The 15786-nt window shown below is 38.7% G+C and overlaps 2 protein-coding genes across 5 annotated transcripts in view; one reads left to right on the forward strand and one right to left on the reverse strand.

Annotated features, from left to right (window-relative positions):
• Positions 1–9607, reverse strand: part of LOC145981965 (uncharacterized) — a 61422-nt gene extending 51815 nt beyond the window's left edge. For both annotated transcript variants that reach the window (XM_083115472.1, XM_083115473.1), the window contains exons 1-3: positions 9538–9607; positions 8208–8344; positions 613–820 (exon numbers count right to left, since the gene is read on the reverse strand). In XM_083115472.1, the coding sequence (XP_082971598.1) occupies positions 613–820; positions 8208–8277 (278 nt within the window). In that variant the 5' untranslated portion in view covers positions 8278–8344; positions 9538–9607. The remainder of the gene's footprint in view (positions 1–612; positions 821–8207; positions 8345–9537) is intronic.
• Positions 9608–10142: 535 nt separating this feature from the next.
• The window catches only part of MED14 (mediator complex subunit 14), a 136479-nt gene continuing 130835 nt past the window's right edge, over positions 10143–15786 (forward strand). Inside the window, exon 1 of one of the 3 annotated variants that reach the window (XM_083115640.1) lies at positions 10143–10458. The gene's annotated coding sequence lies outside the window, so the exon portion shown is untranslated. The remainder of the gene's footprint in view (positions 10459–15786) is intronic. The other 2 variants (XM_083115641.1, XM_083115642.1) reach the window with 2 other exon arrangements.

Here is a 15786-nt window from a genome sequence, read left to right on the forward strand (position 1 = left end):
AAACATATTATTCCCTGACTTTCCGGACTAAAGCCATTGGGAAAATTCATTGATCTGGTTAATTTACATAGTTTTTATGCCCTCTTAGCTAATCGTGAAGATGATGATGATGTGTACTAATATGAAAAAATTGAGGAAGACACACTCACAAAATACAAATATACCCAGACTGGGATTCGAGCACGGGAAACCAGGCATCATCGCGTAACCTGTGCTAATCACTCTGCTACTGATGTTAACATTAGGGCAATACATATTGCCTTTTCATAAAGTAGCTTTTAAAAAAATTCAAATTTACTTTAAACATAAAGAAACTGTTGATGATAATTAAAAAATGGTTTGAATTTCATAATTTGGATTTTTGTAAAAAAAAATCCATTATAAATGTAAGAAAATATAAAATATATAATACAAATTAATGTAAAATCAGCGTTCATAGTCTTCGAATTGTTGATTTTTTTTTTCCGGTCATTTTATTTTCTTAGTTTCTTGTCAGAAATTTCTCTACTGACATTATGTTCTTGCATTATTGCTTAGGAAAATAAAAAAAATGCACATTTAGTGTTACCAGATGTGTCAGAAGTAGTACATTCTTAGAAAAAACAAGAATACCTGGATGCCCTTTGGTCATCACTGCTTCCGTGGATGATGAGCGTGTTGTAGGAATTGCATTCCCCACCAGGATCAGACTTCAGGGTTTCTTGTCCCTGGGGCTCTTGTCTGGCCGTGTGGTGGATGACGAACCTCTCCTCGGTGCTAAGGTTCTCGGTCGAAGTGGACACATCCGTCTCGCTTCCACTTGGGCTCTGAGGATAACCAACTGGAAACAAATGGCAGCATTCAACACATGTGGAAACTGTCCAAGAGTATCTGAGTGATACTACGATCAGGGGACAATTGAAAGTCCTAGCTCTGTAACAATAGTTACTAACCTCCTAAGTAATTCTTAAAATTCCCTAAATATAGGTACACCAGTGGTGTATACTGGGTTAAGAACCTGGGCTATTGCACCATATCAAATTTTTCAATGGACAAAAATTTGCTGGTGGGGGTGTTTTTGTTTTTTTAACTCATTTGGGGTGATGGGTGAAAGTGACGTGACTCTGTGATTAAAAATATATACCTCATAATTAAAACATGGAAATGTACACTGTCAGTAAGAAAAGGATTGCAAGAATTTCATTCTTATTTGCATAAATAAGAGGCCCATATTGTGAAATATTATGTAGGCCTATATACGAGAATAAAAATAAAATTTCAACCTACATATTTTCACGATTTTAAGTTCGGGTACTCCTTGTTGGAGCAGTGGTAACATCGTTGCCTTGAAACTAAGGGGTCCCGGGTTCGATACAACTTTAACTGTAGGTCTGATCCCCATTAGCTTATCTGTTCATAAAGTGGACATACAAGAAAAATCCACAATGATTTGGAGCTTATCGTCATTCGTAAGCCGAATAGACAGCTTGTTAATTATGTCCCTCATTTCAGTTCATTACACAATACAGCACATATCATTCACAAAAATACAATCCACTCACTACTGTATTCACACGCTGCCTTTAAATAAATTCCACGCACCAAGACCACTCGACACGATCTAGACTAGAACTGGTCCTTGTCATTTCGGTAATTTTTAAATGCACTCGTAAGTCATTCCCGCTCAACCAACAATTTTCTACTGCCCACTGTATCTCTAGTTGTTTGAAGGTCAACGACCTCTTTTTCAACTCCTCTGCAAGCTTTCAATGGTGTTCTTGTCCCTGCCATATGACATACTTTACCCTTGCCTGTGATAATTTGGCTTCAAAATTCCCCGTTCCTGGGAAAAATTGGTTTGCAACATTGACCCAGACTAATGAGGTCAGAGGGTTTTTCCCCTGCCATATGCAACCCTGTTCTCTCTCCCTGTAACAGTTTGGCTCCACAATTCCCCGATCCTGGGAAAATTACATGCTGGGAAAAATTGGTTTGCAACATTGATCGGGTGATCTTTGTGGTAGCCCTGTCAAGTTGCACATCACCCACGTGGGGTTGCCCGCCGGCGCTGGGCCAGCAATCTCTGGAATTCAAAGAAAGCGGGCAATGTTTCCAACTCCTCTAACTACTCTATGCACATTTTCTGATAGATATTTTTTTGTGTATTTTATTCACTGAGTCTGGGCTTCGCAGATAGCCCCAAATATATGCCTATGAGGTACACCCTTTATGGTACACCAATTATAACAAAAAAATGTTTAAAAATAAGACATACGAAATATATACGGTGTGTCCTGAAATAGTGTTTACACTCATTGAATGTTAATAACGGAGAAAGTATTAAAGGTAACCTGACTGGACTTTTTGTATTTGAAGCTGCAATATCTACAGTGTGTGTAGGCATTCTGTTGTTTTTAGTTCCATCACAGCCCACCAGGTGGTAGGCATTTGTGTACCCAAAGTGGCAGATGTGAGCATGAAAGAAGTGTCAAATAACCACCCGGATCTCCCCATTTAACATTGTTAGATTCCTACCTCTGGGAAAGTGAAGAACGATGTGTACCCCACAAAGCCATGGTCACTGGATGACATGCAACATGCAATGGACACTTCCTGTGGAAACCATATCTGCAGTTTGTTGATATGTTCCGTAGCATTGCAAAGTATTGCTGCCAATGAACATCTATAACTTTAAGGTATGTGACATGCAAAAAGTTCATACTTGCTGTTATTAGTGTTCTCTTTGTTAACGTACAAAGAATGTAAACACTATTTTGGCACACTTTGTATACATGCAATTTGTCATTGACATGGACGTCCCTGGCAAGAAGTATTAAACTCAAAGTGCATTTTTTCCATTTTTCTCTGGAGAAACGGTACACATGGCAACACTATTTCACGCTAAAGTGAGTGACCTTGTGCTTTGGATGAATCTTGTTTGACTGACTGGGTTATAAATACTTCTCTTCTGAAACCAAACATCAATATATTACCAGGTGTGCCGGTTAATAATCCTTAATTGATCCGAAAGAAAACAAGTGTATCTGGGGAAGAAGGTAACAAATGCTTTATTCAAAGCATGCACCATCGCTAGCTATACATTTTTGCCCGTCTGTCCGTCAAATTGTGGATACCCTACCAGAAAAATCATTCACATTTTGAGGTGATCCAGTCAGCAAGCCATTGTTCGACATCTTCGTAATTGTTGGAAGTGTTGCTGGGAAAGTGAGTGAAAACAAGTGGTAGTCCGAAGGGGCTAAGTCTGGTGCGTATGGCGGGTGGGGCAAAAATTCCCAGCCAAGTGCAGAAATGGTGTTTCTGACACCTTTCACTGTGTGTGATGAGGCATTGTCGTGCTGCAAAATCACTTTTCCGCCCAATCTGGATCTTTCCCATGGCAGGAAGATGATCAGATATGGTTTGGCGAACAACATTTAACTTCTCTGCCAGTTATTGTTGCGTTTGCGTATCATCCTCGTCCAACAGTGCTTGCAATTCGGCATCTTGGAATTTTTTTGGCTGGCCTAGGCGATCTTTATCTTTCAAGTCGAAATTACCACTTTTGAATCGTCGAAACCAACGCACACACACGTCTTGTGTTAGGACATTGTCACTGTACGTTTCCACAAGGATACGATGGCTTTCACTCACATTTTTCTATTGATTGAACAAGAAAAGCAGGACGTGCCGTGCCGCACATGCTCCTTATTTGGTTTGAAAGTCAACATGTTTCCCACACAAACCCAATATCATGATCACTCGCACTTGGTTGCACATCCACGGCATTTTGACAGGTACTGTCCTGGCAACACACTGACGTAACAGTTGAGACTGTGCACCAACCCTTGCTTCGAGCGCCATCCAGTGACGAAATTAAGAATTATTAACCGGCACACCTGATAATTTGTTGTTATTAGAATGGACTAAGTATAATTAAGAACACTAGCAATAGGATTATAATAAAATAAGGATTTATTTATTGAATGATTTGAAAAAAGAAGCCCAGATTTGAGTGTAATTCAAAACAACATCCTAAAGAGAAAAATAAAAACTGTCTGGTTTGTCATTAGCATAGAGCAGTGCTTTTCAAACTGCGAGGCGCACCTTCCTGAGGAAGTGCAAAAGTTTCGCAGGAGTGTGAGAATCCCAGAAAAAAAAATCTGGAAGTTTAAAATGTTTAATTTAAAAAATACCAATTTCATCTTCTGTATTATTGCATCTCATGTTGGTCCATCGGTAATGTCATCTTCCATGTTTTTGAACCGAGACAGAAACTGCACTCGTACTGTACCCTGTAGAAGAAAACCTTACTGATGCTAAAAATCAAATTGATAGCGCCTTTGAACAGAAATTGGCACACCTTTCTCATATTGTCCACACACTGAATGTTGTGAATATGTATCGTACCCAAGGTACTGGATAGAAATGACAAGTGTCATGTCATTCTTAGCATAGTAGGAAACAGAGATAGGAATGCGGAATAAGCAATGAGGAGAACGTGAGGTTATTGACTTGGGAGACGAGGAGGCTTGGAGTGTTGGAATTGACAGGGAGTGAGAGCAGTTGGCGAGAATACGAGACAGAGTAAGGACTGTGGATTGTGAGAGATAAGCGAAGTGGAAAACAATTATTGGAAATGGTGTGTGATGAGATTGATGTCTGACATGGAGGTCAGACAAGTGTGGGAATAATCTTCATCTAATTGTAAGGCAAGTACGAGGGTCACTACTTATATTTTGAGCCTTGGCAACACTGATTGAAGTTAGGCACGATTTGACGTTTGCACGGAATCGTCTGGCATTATTGACCATAACGTACTTCAAATGTTTTGTCAATAGCTTCATTTGTGTTGTTTATGTTTTCCTTGGAGATTGCGCGACAACAATAAAATGGAATTAACTCTTGAACATTTTCGTACGAAGATTTCTTACGATTTTCGACGTGGATTATCAAGACAAGAGCGCATCGATCAACTTACTTCCACATTTGGCGATGAAGCCCCATCCCTTGCCACTGTGAAACGCTGGTATAACGAATTTAATCGTGGCCGCCATTCGCTCACCGACGAGATTCGCGAAGGTCGTCCAAAATCAGTTGTTGTTCAAGAAAACATTGATGCTGTGCAAAACCTAATACTGCAAGATCGTCATGTCACATACTGTGAGATTGAGGCAACCATAGGCATTAGTTCCACCAGCATATATAAAATATTACATGATCATTTAGCTGTGAGAAAGGTATGTTCTCGTTGGATCCCACACAATTTGACAAAAACTCAAAAAGACGCTCGCGTCAATTGGTGCAAACAAATGCTCAATAAATACAATCGTGGTGCTTCAAAAGACGTATATAAGATTGTAACAGGTGACGAATCATGGATATATGCATATGAGCCGGAACGTAAACAGCAGTCGACTGTATGGGTGTTTCAAGATGAACCCAATCCAACAAAAGTTGTTTGCGCTCGAAGCACATCGAAACAAATGGTCGCCTGTTTTATCGGGAAAACTGGTCATGTGGCAACTGTGCCTTTAGAGGAACGTAGAACGGTCAACTCTGAATGGTACACAACAATTTGTTTGCCAGAAGTCTTCGATCAAATACGGAAAAGAAACAAACGCCGTCGGATCATTCTTCATCAAGACAATGCCAGCTGTCACACATCTCGTATAACAACCGACTTTACGAACAGTCAAAAAATCGAATTGATGGGTCATCCACCGTACAGTCCTGATTTGGCACCCAATGACTTCTTCTTGTTCCCGAATGTCAAGAATAAATTGCGTGGACAACGATTTTCGTCGGCGGAAGATGCAGTTGAAGCGTTCAAAAACCATATTATGGAGGTGTCTCAAGAAGATTGGAAAAACTGCTTTGACAAATGGTTCGAACGAATGCAAAAGTGTATTGACCATAAAGGAGAATACTTCGAAAAACAATAAAGCAGTTTTCAATGCAAAAGTCCTGTTTTTTCATTGTTAGGCTCAAATTATAAATAGTGATCCTCGTAATATCCATTTCTAAAAAAATTCATATCGGTTCGGTCATGGAGAGTACAAAACCCATATCTAACTTGAGTTAATTTCTATCACCATTCCTTTAAATGTAACCTCTTACATATATGACATTTAGGCCAAGCGAGTGATAAGCACCTGAGAGATGAATACAATCTAAAGGTTCGAACCCAAAAGCAGAAGTAGCATTGCGTTACGTGATGTAAGCTGTGTTACGAATACATCTGCTTGCTTTATTTTACTTTGCTTCTTGTGCCACTTTTGGCTAATTTGCGAAGATGGGGATGAGTGATGATATGATGAAATTGATGAATGGACACTCACAAACATCCATGCCCAGACCAGGATTCGAACCCGGGACCTCTGGCATTGTAGCATGATGTGTTAACCATTCTGCCACTGGGGCTGGCTGAATAAATCTCTACGAGGTAGAAAAGTATCCCGCACCCATGAGAGAAGGGAAGTTGCTGCTTTGTAAGATTAAAGATGAAAGCATTGGCAGTGGCTCTCATATACTGAGCATGTTGTTACAAGAAACAAGACTACAATAAACGAAGAAACATTTCCGTATGCCCATTTTTAACATCTATTATCCAGATGTTCTTCCTGTCTGTATTTATCCTTATTATCTCATGAATATCGAATTGCTGAATGAAATTACACCTTACAGTTTGGTCCAAAAAAATATCCCCACTTGCAATATTTGTTTATTTCTTCATATATTTCAACTTAAATCTGTTTCAATGTCATAGGAACGCCAATATTATTTATTTTAGAAACAAGTATCAATTAACTGGTGACTGTAGATAAGAATGCCTATTATTGACATCCTTTCACACAGATAATCGACGTGAATTACATCATACATACACAAGAATTGATTTGTATTTTATTACGTATATGTTTGATGGCAATGTTGTAGATGGTTGTGCTTCTTTTTATTTCTGCTAAACAATTTTATTTCAAGTAATTTTGTAGCATGTGTACATGCATCTGGACACGTATTGATTGATTGATTTAGTTTATTTTACTTCGCGTTTTGTGCCTCTTGGCTAATTTGCGAAGATGAGGATGAGTGATGAAAGCATGAAATTGATGAATGGACAGTCACAAACAACCAAGCCCGACCAGGATTCGAACCCGGGACCCTTGGCGTCGCAGCGCGATGTGCTAACCGCTCGGCCACAGGGTCGGGCTGGACACGTATTGACTCGACCAATTAACGCATAGTGGAAGCGAGGGCATGGAGGGGAAAATGCGACTGCAGCAACCATCCGTTTGCATCAGCACGCACTGCTTTCCTCTGCATACTCACTTTCTCCCCTTCACTACCACATGGTCTTGCTCAAAAAGACAAAGTATAGGTAGTTCTCTATTAGTAAACTTCAAAAATATTGGTTAAATTAGGTTAGTTTTCATTCTCATGTGCTTTCAATAAAACATTTGGGTGGGGATATTTTTTTGGACCAAACTGTATAAACATTAAAAAATCGAACACCACTTGCATTATCGCACACAGTATATCTTCATTGTGTATGTACCAACAGTAAATAGGGCATCCCCGATGCCGCAGTGGAAGCGTCGTTGCCTTGCAATCAAGGGATCCCGGGTTTGATACCCGGTGGATGCACATAGTGGTTCGGATCCCACTTTAAACTGTAGGTTCAGTCCCGATTAGCCTCACTGTGCAAAAAGTGGACATAAAACACCAAATCAAACCAACAGTAAATAAACACGAGAAGAGATTTTGTTTCTCACGGTCACATGAATTTATCTATCATTGAGGGGAGGTGTGTGCAGATTTTGGCAGCAGAGGGGCACCACTATAAATAAAAGTTTGAAAACCGCTAGTATAGAGCATGAAATTTTCAACAATTAAAAAAAACGTTAATGGTGAAAATTGGTAACCTATCCCAAATATGTCACCTTGAAATCAAGGAGCCCTGGGTTCAATCTCCAGTGGTGGTACATGGAACCGTGGTTTGGATCCCACTTTAAATTCTATCCCGAATCCAGATCAGCCTATTTCCGCAAAAAATGGACTTAAAACAAACATTGGCATGTACATATACAAAATATTATGTTAAAAGTTATTCTGCCACTGTAAAATTCATAATGTAATGTGTGGCTTGGCTTTTCCTCCAGGTTCTAAGTGGCAACTAACATGAGTAATTCTGTCATATAAACTTACACTTTTTTCAAATAATAACATACCTTGTCGTGGAAGTCGCTGCACATTGTTTGAATAGGATACAAATCTAGTAGGTTGCTGCTGCGAGTCCATATCAATTCACAGAATTTCCCATATGGATCACAGAGAACACCTTTCAGGCTCAAGTTTATTGTCAATCCTGGAACAGAGAAATAAATTACACCAATGCATTAATTTGGAAAATAGAATACAGTAAGGTTAATAAAACACTCAAAATCCTAATTCTGAATTTATTGTAATATAACACACTATAAAAGTAACATTTCCATCCTCTAAGGTCTTCTTCAGATAAAGAGGGTGCGAACGTTGCATTTACAGTGTTATTTCACAATAAATTCTGCCTTAGTCAGAATTTCGAGTGTTTTAAACACGGAAACAATCCTTAACAGAGTAAGGTAAAATACTAATAATATTATTGTTGTCAATTCAACATTGATTTTCTACCAAATAGTACGTACATAACAAACCTCTCCCTCAAGTAACATTAGCCTTATAGACAGATCAACAAGCAAGAGGCATTGGGTTTGGATATCACTTTTAACAGAAGACCACATCCCAATTAGCCTATCTGTGCATAAAGTGGACTTAACTCCAACTCAAAGATGAAAAGGGGGCATGCACCCCTCCCAAAGAGGTTAGCTAACTATAAGGCAAATTGGTAATTTTTGATTTGATCCTAAATCTTATCTTAATGAAAAAAAGAGGACAAGTTGCATAAATGTTCAAATCTTACTGAAAGAATACATAATGTACATGAATTGAAAGTCGCGTTCAATTATGTCTCAGATTGAAATTCTGAATCCACCACTGCTTAGCCTTTCACCTGCTCCAGCTTCATAACAATGCAGTCTAATTTAATTTCAATTCTTTGAATATTATAACCTATCGTTTCCAAAATTTGGTCTATATGATTCAGAACTGTACAAATATATAATTAGCGTGCACGGTTGATATATGGAACTTGTACCCTCTATTCTGTAATTGGAGGATATGAACCATCCATATTATAGCCACACGACATTATTCCAACAAACAAAATCCAACTATTCTAGAAAAGCTTCTCACGTTTCGTACTTTTTCATTTCATTATAAAAGCTAATTGCTAAGGTGATAACCATAGCAGAATAAAATAAAGAATTTCTTTTGGTGATGCATCACATCCATACACCACCTCCCACCCACCAGAGGTTGCATACCATAAAAATAAAGAACTATCGTGTCAAATTCAAAGAGGGTATGAATTTCGTCTGCAAATTTACCAATTACTACCGTCTGAGTTAAAGAACTAACGATCTAATGCGTTTCAAATTATGCAACTTGCAAAATACATACAACTTATTTTCAGTCTCCATTGTTTCACGTCCGCCCTTATTTCTCGTCGGTGTCGTCACTTACATGCTCGTCCAAATTGTCCCTTATCGAAATGTATGACGCATGCATAAACCATCCACATTTCATTTCATTTCAAGACTTGCTATTTTCATTTTTAAAATATCAAGGACACTCAATCCACGTTACGTTTTACTGTATTGAGTAACATATTATGTCAGATACTTTATTTCAGAAATATTTATATCCATCGCAGGTGCCAACTTGGTTGGACGACTCCCGCATCACTCAACACGGATGTTGACTTTTCAACCCTCCTCATCCCTCTCTCACTTCGAGCACTGACCAATATATGGAAAAGTTAAGTTTCGCCCACTGAGAAACGTGTCAACAGAACGCAACAGACTTGTTTCCGGCGTCTCAGTGGGCGATAACCTGCAGACTCAGCAGACCTCACCAATGTTATGTTTACATTTTTAACACGGTCCATAGCGGTGAAATTTTTGTTGGCTAACGTCTCAACATGTAAGACTGACAGTAAAGTAAGCTGCTTCTTCGGTTCCAACGTTGTGCCTTTCTAGAGGCGCACGTTGTGATGAGCAGTCGGAGCAGTTGTGACGTGCTCGTGGACAGGATAGCACACATTGTTAGAGTTAATATTGAACGGCCATTAGACGGTCGAGTTTATAACGAGTGAACAGTAACAGAATATTCATTTATTGTTTCCGTTACAAACCGAATTGTGAAGTCAAAGAATGTTATTACTAAAATTCGATACTCTCACACAACGCTAGTGTTGAGAAATAAGTTGCTTCTGTAAACTTTGTAAAAAGAAAGGATTGGCAAATATTGTGTTTAGTGATGTAGGCTCCTGTGATGACAGTCCAAGTGGGCTTTGCAACAGTAAATTTCATTAAACACCAGGTAATAAGAGTACATTTTTATGCTTCATACTCGGTAGTCAAGCGATTTGTAGATTTTAATTAGTGCAATAACTATATTAACAACACTCCCTCCGTAAGTACACGGCTAGTGTGTGTGTGTGTGTTAGATGTACATGTAGTATGTTTTATAATGATTTTTTTATAATGTTATGTGCTGAATTTCAGTACATTACATCAAATATGGCCCATGAATGTGTGGGACACAACTAAGCCAAGCGTCAAGTCAACTTTGCATCAGGTTTTCGCATATGTAGATCCAAACGTGCGCGCAGAATATAGTTCCACTGAGACTGGTTCTATTCCGACACAACTGCATACTTGCAAGAAAACAGGGTACTAATTTACTATTCATCAGGCAGATTTCTTCATTTGATACTACTTTACTATACCGGAGACACCTATCAATGATTTATTTCGCAATTTTTTACATTGCTAACGTACTATTCTGCATTGCGGAACATTTCTTTAGGTGAAATAATGAATTTCTAACGAAAATAATGTCTATTTCTTACATTAACGAGTACTTACTGTTGTTCCTTATTTCCCAGTACTTACTGTTGTTCCTTATTTCCCACAAACCATCCACGGGTAGCCCCAAAAACCATTGACGTTAGCCCAAAAATTCACGATAGCCCCACGAACCATCACGGGGACGAGGTATGCCTACTAGGTTAGGTTAGGTTCCATTAGCACTCCTTTCATTCAATTTAGCATATACGGACAATACGAGAGTGTAGTGTGCTCTCGTGCAGAAAGCAAATGGCGGCAGCAGCAATAGCGCGTCGGAAATAGATTTTCGTAGAAAACCACATGCATTCGCATTAAAATGGATCAAAACTACATTCCCGAACATCAACAATGCTACAGAAAATGATTTGCGTAAGTACTTTCTCCTGTAAATTTGAAGAAATCTGTCTCCGGTATAGTAAAGTGTTACCCTTCATTTTTACACAAGAAACTATACCGAAACTACTTACGGTAATAACTTCCTGTAGCATTGTCTAACATCTGGAAGGTGTTTTGTGTGATGTGGGAATGTTTCATACCGGAAATTCATATTCTTTGTTGAGAATTAATTCTCCGACGGACAATAGTCTTTTGGCGCGTTCACCTTCGTACATCATCATACGTCATGATTGTGTTTTGTTCATGTTCTTTGAGTATCCAGTGTTTCCAACTGTCTGTGTTTTGCAACGAAAGTTAGAAACATGACTTGTCATGGATGCATGGTGAAATTCATACCGGGTGTGGAAGATCCAGTGGATTTTTTAATTTAATAGAACACTGGGATCGTGAAGGAAGGAAAGGAATATCGAAAATGTGGCAGTGAATGTAAGCTACTCGTTAGAAGGAATGGGCTGTGGGTATATGCCTAATATGACGTGTCGTGGATGCATGGTGAAATTCAGGTAAGTTTTCCGTATCGTGGAAACAGATTTTTTCAAATTTAAAAGTTGGAGGCAGGTGACTCTAGCCAATTTCTAACATGCCTTTAACAGGGACTCTATAGAGAAAGCCGGAGCGGAGGCGGTGCCGCGGTAGGTCAATTACCGCAGGGGCGGAGCCCGGAATTGGTGGAAAATTTAAACTCTAAAATTTCAAACAAATATATTTTTTTAGTTTAAATTTCCTACCGAAACACTTCAATTTTCTTCGTAAAACAATGCGAAAAAGTTAAAAAAAAAAATGGATCAGATGAGCGTTGTTCATGGGTATTTCTTGGGTTTCGAAGGTTGAAACACTGCATAACGAATGAAAATCGACAAAACGCAAGCACGACGCGCGATTATGTAGGAAGGTGTACGTGCTATATTTTGTCTCAGAGAAGTGAAAAGACTACAGAAAGAGCTACTCGTAATGTGAAAAATTGCAATTACTTTGATCAAAGAAACGTCAATACACCTTAAGGAATGTTCCGCGAAGCAGATAAGTAAGTACGAATGTCAAAAATTGACAAAACGAAGAAGTTATAGGTGTCCGACGGATAGTAAATTTTTACCGAAAACAGTTACTTAATTTGTAAAATACGACAAAATTATACATCCATTAGCAGGTATGTACTTGATCGGTTGCAATCACTGTGCAGACAAACTAGGATCTGCAAATTCGCCAACTGGGGTTTGTATTGCGCTGAAGAATCGCTGAGTCCAGCAAGACTGAATACATTGCAGAGCACATGGAATCTGTGATACCCGTGTTGCACATTCCACTATTTTAACCCTATGTTTATTGTGATGTAATTGATTAATAATGGTTCTATACAGCAGCGAGAATGGCTGAATCGAGGTCCCCTGTTCAGTGCGCTGTTTTACCAGAGTGTTATTTTTGGGCTTCATCCGAAGGGAAAAGCTCTTCAAATCAAGCAAGTTGTTTTAAATGCATAATCCTCCTTACAACAACATGATCAAAGTAAAACAGAGTGTGAAGTGATTTGCCGTCAACGTGGGCACAAACTGTATCACGGGTGCTGAATGATTTGCGGTTTAAGGTTAGGAAGAGGACACGATTGTGTGTTGTTTGACGACAAAAGATTCTTTGCTGTATTAAAAGATATCGCCGTGATAAAAAACATGTTTATTATTTGGACGAGACGTGCTTAAACTAGGAGGGGGTGGGTTCGTACATTGAACCAGGCCTGTAGAAACCGACGAGAAAAGAACAGGAGAAGGGGGAGGCTTGTTGTATCACCCACTTTTATTAAAAGTTATTTTACTTTACATTTACTAGTTATCTGATTGTAATCATACACGTCACCATGAATTAGCTGAAGTGCACACATTTCGGCCTACACATACACAACATGGCGACGATCTTTTCTTTTATTTTATCTACAACTTCTGTTTTTTTTTCACTACAAATTGCAATACTCCACTATAGTGATGGAACTCGAGTGCTCTATACCTTGTCCACTTCCTCTTAAAGGAAACGGGACGGGACACCGAGGGCGGAACACCTAGCCTCTGGGGTGGAGCAAACGACGAAACAATACAAACTAAAAATGGTCTTCAACTCACCCTCTCTCGGTGGCTGGTCCAGGAGCCTAATCATACCTTTAAAAACCAACTATATCAAATAGAGCACTCGAGCCATACAAATCCTCAATTTCTTAGATTCTGGTACCACAGAATCCGGTACTTACAGACATACCAAACTACAATAAACTGCAAACACTTTCATACAGAATCTCCATCTCACGAAGAAATAATTGTGTACTGTAATACTGTGTCCATACACTATTTTATGTAATCATTCATGTATGTAGTAATGTTATTTTCTTGTATACTTTCAAATATTGTAATGGGAAATTTAATAAAGTGGTAGAGCAAAACAATAACGGGGGAACCGTAATTCGAGCAAAAGACGTCCCAGTTTATTCACAGAGGCACTGGGACAAAGCGTATGCCCTCGAATGCATACGGGTGGAGGTTTGGTAACATTCGGGGGTTCCCCCTTTATTGTATCACCCACTGGCGGCAATGAAGTCTTTGTTGAAGGTGCATATTTCGTGCAAAGAAAGGGTGGTTATCAGCTATAAATGGACAGACCAAGATTTGAATGCTGGTTTAGTGAAGTGATTCATAAATTGATACCAGAGTAATAGCAGCAGAGAATGCACCTGATTGTCACCAATAACAAATCATGCTTTTTTTTTTCTGGTATAACTTGAAGTACGTGTGTCTTACAGTAACAGATGTATTGCGAATGAAGCAACCAATAAATTTGTTTTTTCTAAACCAAAAACAATAATTTGTCATTAAATTCAAGAGGGGCTTATCGTTGTTTATTTTTATTTTTGCGTGCTCGAAATATACACACATGCTCTCATGTTTAGGCGTTATTTCGCATTTATATTAAGTTATGACACATTTAGTAAATAATCTATGTGCAGAAACTACTTCTAAAATTTTATGTTTCAGGAGACATAAAGAAGGAAAAATACATTCCACTTGACATGCATGCTGGTTTTGATGTTTTCTTTGGCAATACTGTGGATTTTCTCAGTGTCTACGATGTAAGCAGCTTGGCGGTTGAGGCAAGACTAGCACGGAAGATTCTGAGCTCAGTTCTCGCGCGGATTGATACATAAAACGTGCTGCAAACTTGGCTTGACGCTTGGCTTGGTTTCTCAGCTGTGTGTGTGTTTAATTTGTGGCTAGATGGCATAGTTGACCATCATCCAAAAATTTGTAATTACGTTCATAAATTGTATGTATTATGAAAATAAATATTGCCAAGAACATTGTGAATAGTAACCTGAAGGAGCTGATAATTATTTAGACTACATGTCTGTGTAAAACATTCTCTTGAAAACTTATTTTAACTTTGCATCAAGGCAACTTGAAGAAACTAGCCTTGCATAAACCATTTATAAGAAAAAGCAAGGAATTGCTTTGTTTGGTCCATAGTCTATACAGAATACACTAATTCTATTCATGTTCAATAATATTAGGCTGCTTGTGGAACAAGGTATAGCACCTTCTTTGGTACCAGTTTCATAGATCGGAGAAACATTGAAATCGGATATTTTGTGTTTCGCATGGTTCGTACTTACCAATTGTGCATTGTGGTACATAGTTGAAGGTGCCATTATACTTTTTACACGAAAACAAACACTTTTTCTACTAAAATAACACATTTTTCTAAATGCTACCGAACGCTCGTAACGGTGCGATATCGCTTTCCATTCGAATGATATCGCTTCTTTTGTTTTTGAATATCAGTGTTTCCAACCTTCCTCACTGAAAAATACCTACTATCGTGTTCGTCGCGTGTGCAAATTGTACATTATGCACTGGTAGCTGATGGATAGCTCCACAAACCATTCCGATAAGGTTAGGTTATGTTTGGTTAGGTTAGGCAAACATAGGTAAAATAAATGGGGATTGAAACACTGACAGGGGGTTACGTCATCCAACGTATGGAGCATCCGGTTCATGTAGTAAGGCAATGGCAATTGTGCGTCGGGGAGATATTTCTATTGAAAAATGCAGGATTTCCCGGTCAAATAAGATTCCACGATGAAAGAAAATACGTCGACTAACGTTGGAAACCTTAGAGAAACTAATTTCCGTAAGTAGTTTCGGTACTTGTTAACTATCCTTCAGACAGTTTTCTTCATTTCTACAGAAGAAACTACATACCGTAATAAGTTCATGTAGTATTGTCTAACATCGGGAAGGTGTTTTGTGTGAAATTCAGGTAAGTTTTTCGTATCCTGGAAATGGATTTCTTCAAATTTAAAATTTTTTTGGGCAGGTGACTCTGACCAATTTCTAGCATGCCTTTAACAGGGAGTCTATAGAAAAAA

Source organism: Lepisma saccharinum, chromosome 30 (assembly GCF_977018435.1).
Source record: "Lepisma saccharinum chromosome 30, izLepSacc3.1, whole genome shotgun sequence".
NCBI classification, from domain to species: domain Eukaryota; kingdom Metazoa; phylum Arthropoda; class Insecta; order Zygentoma; family Lepismatidae; genus Lepisma; species Lepisma saccharinum.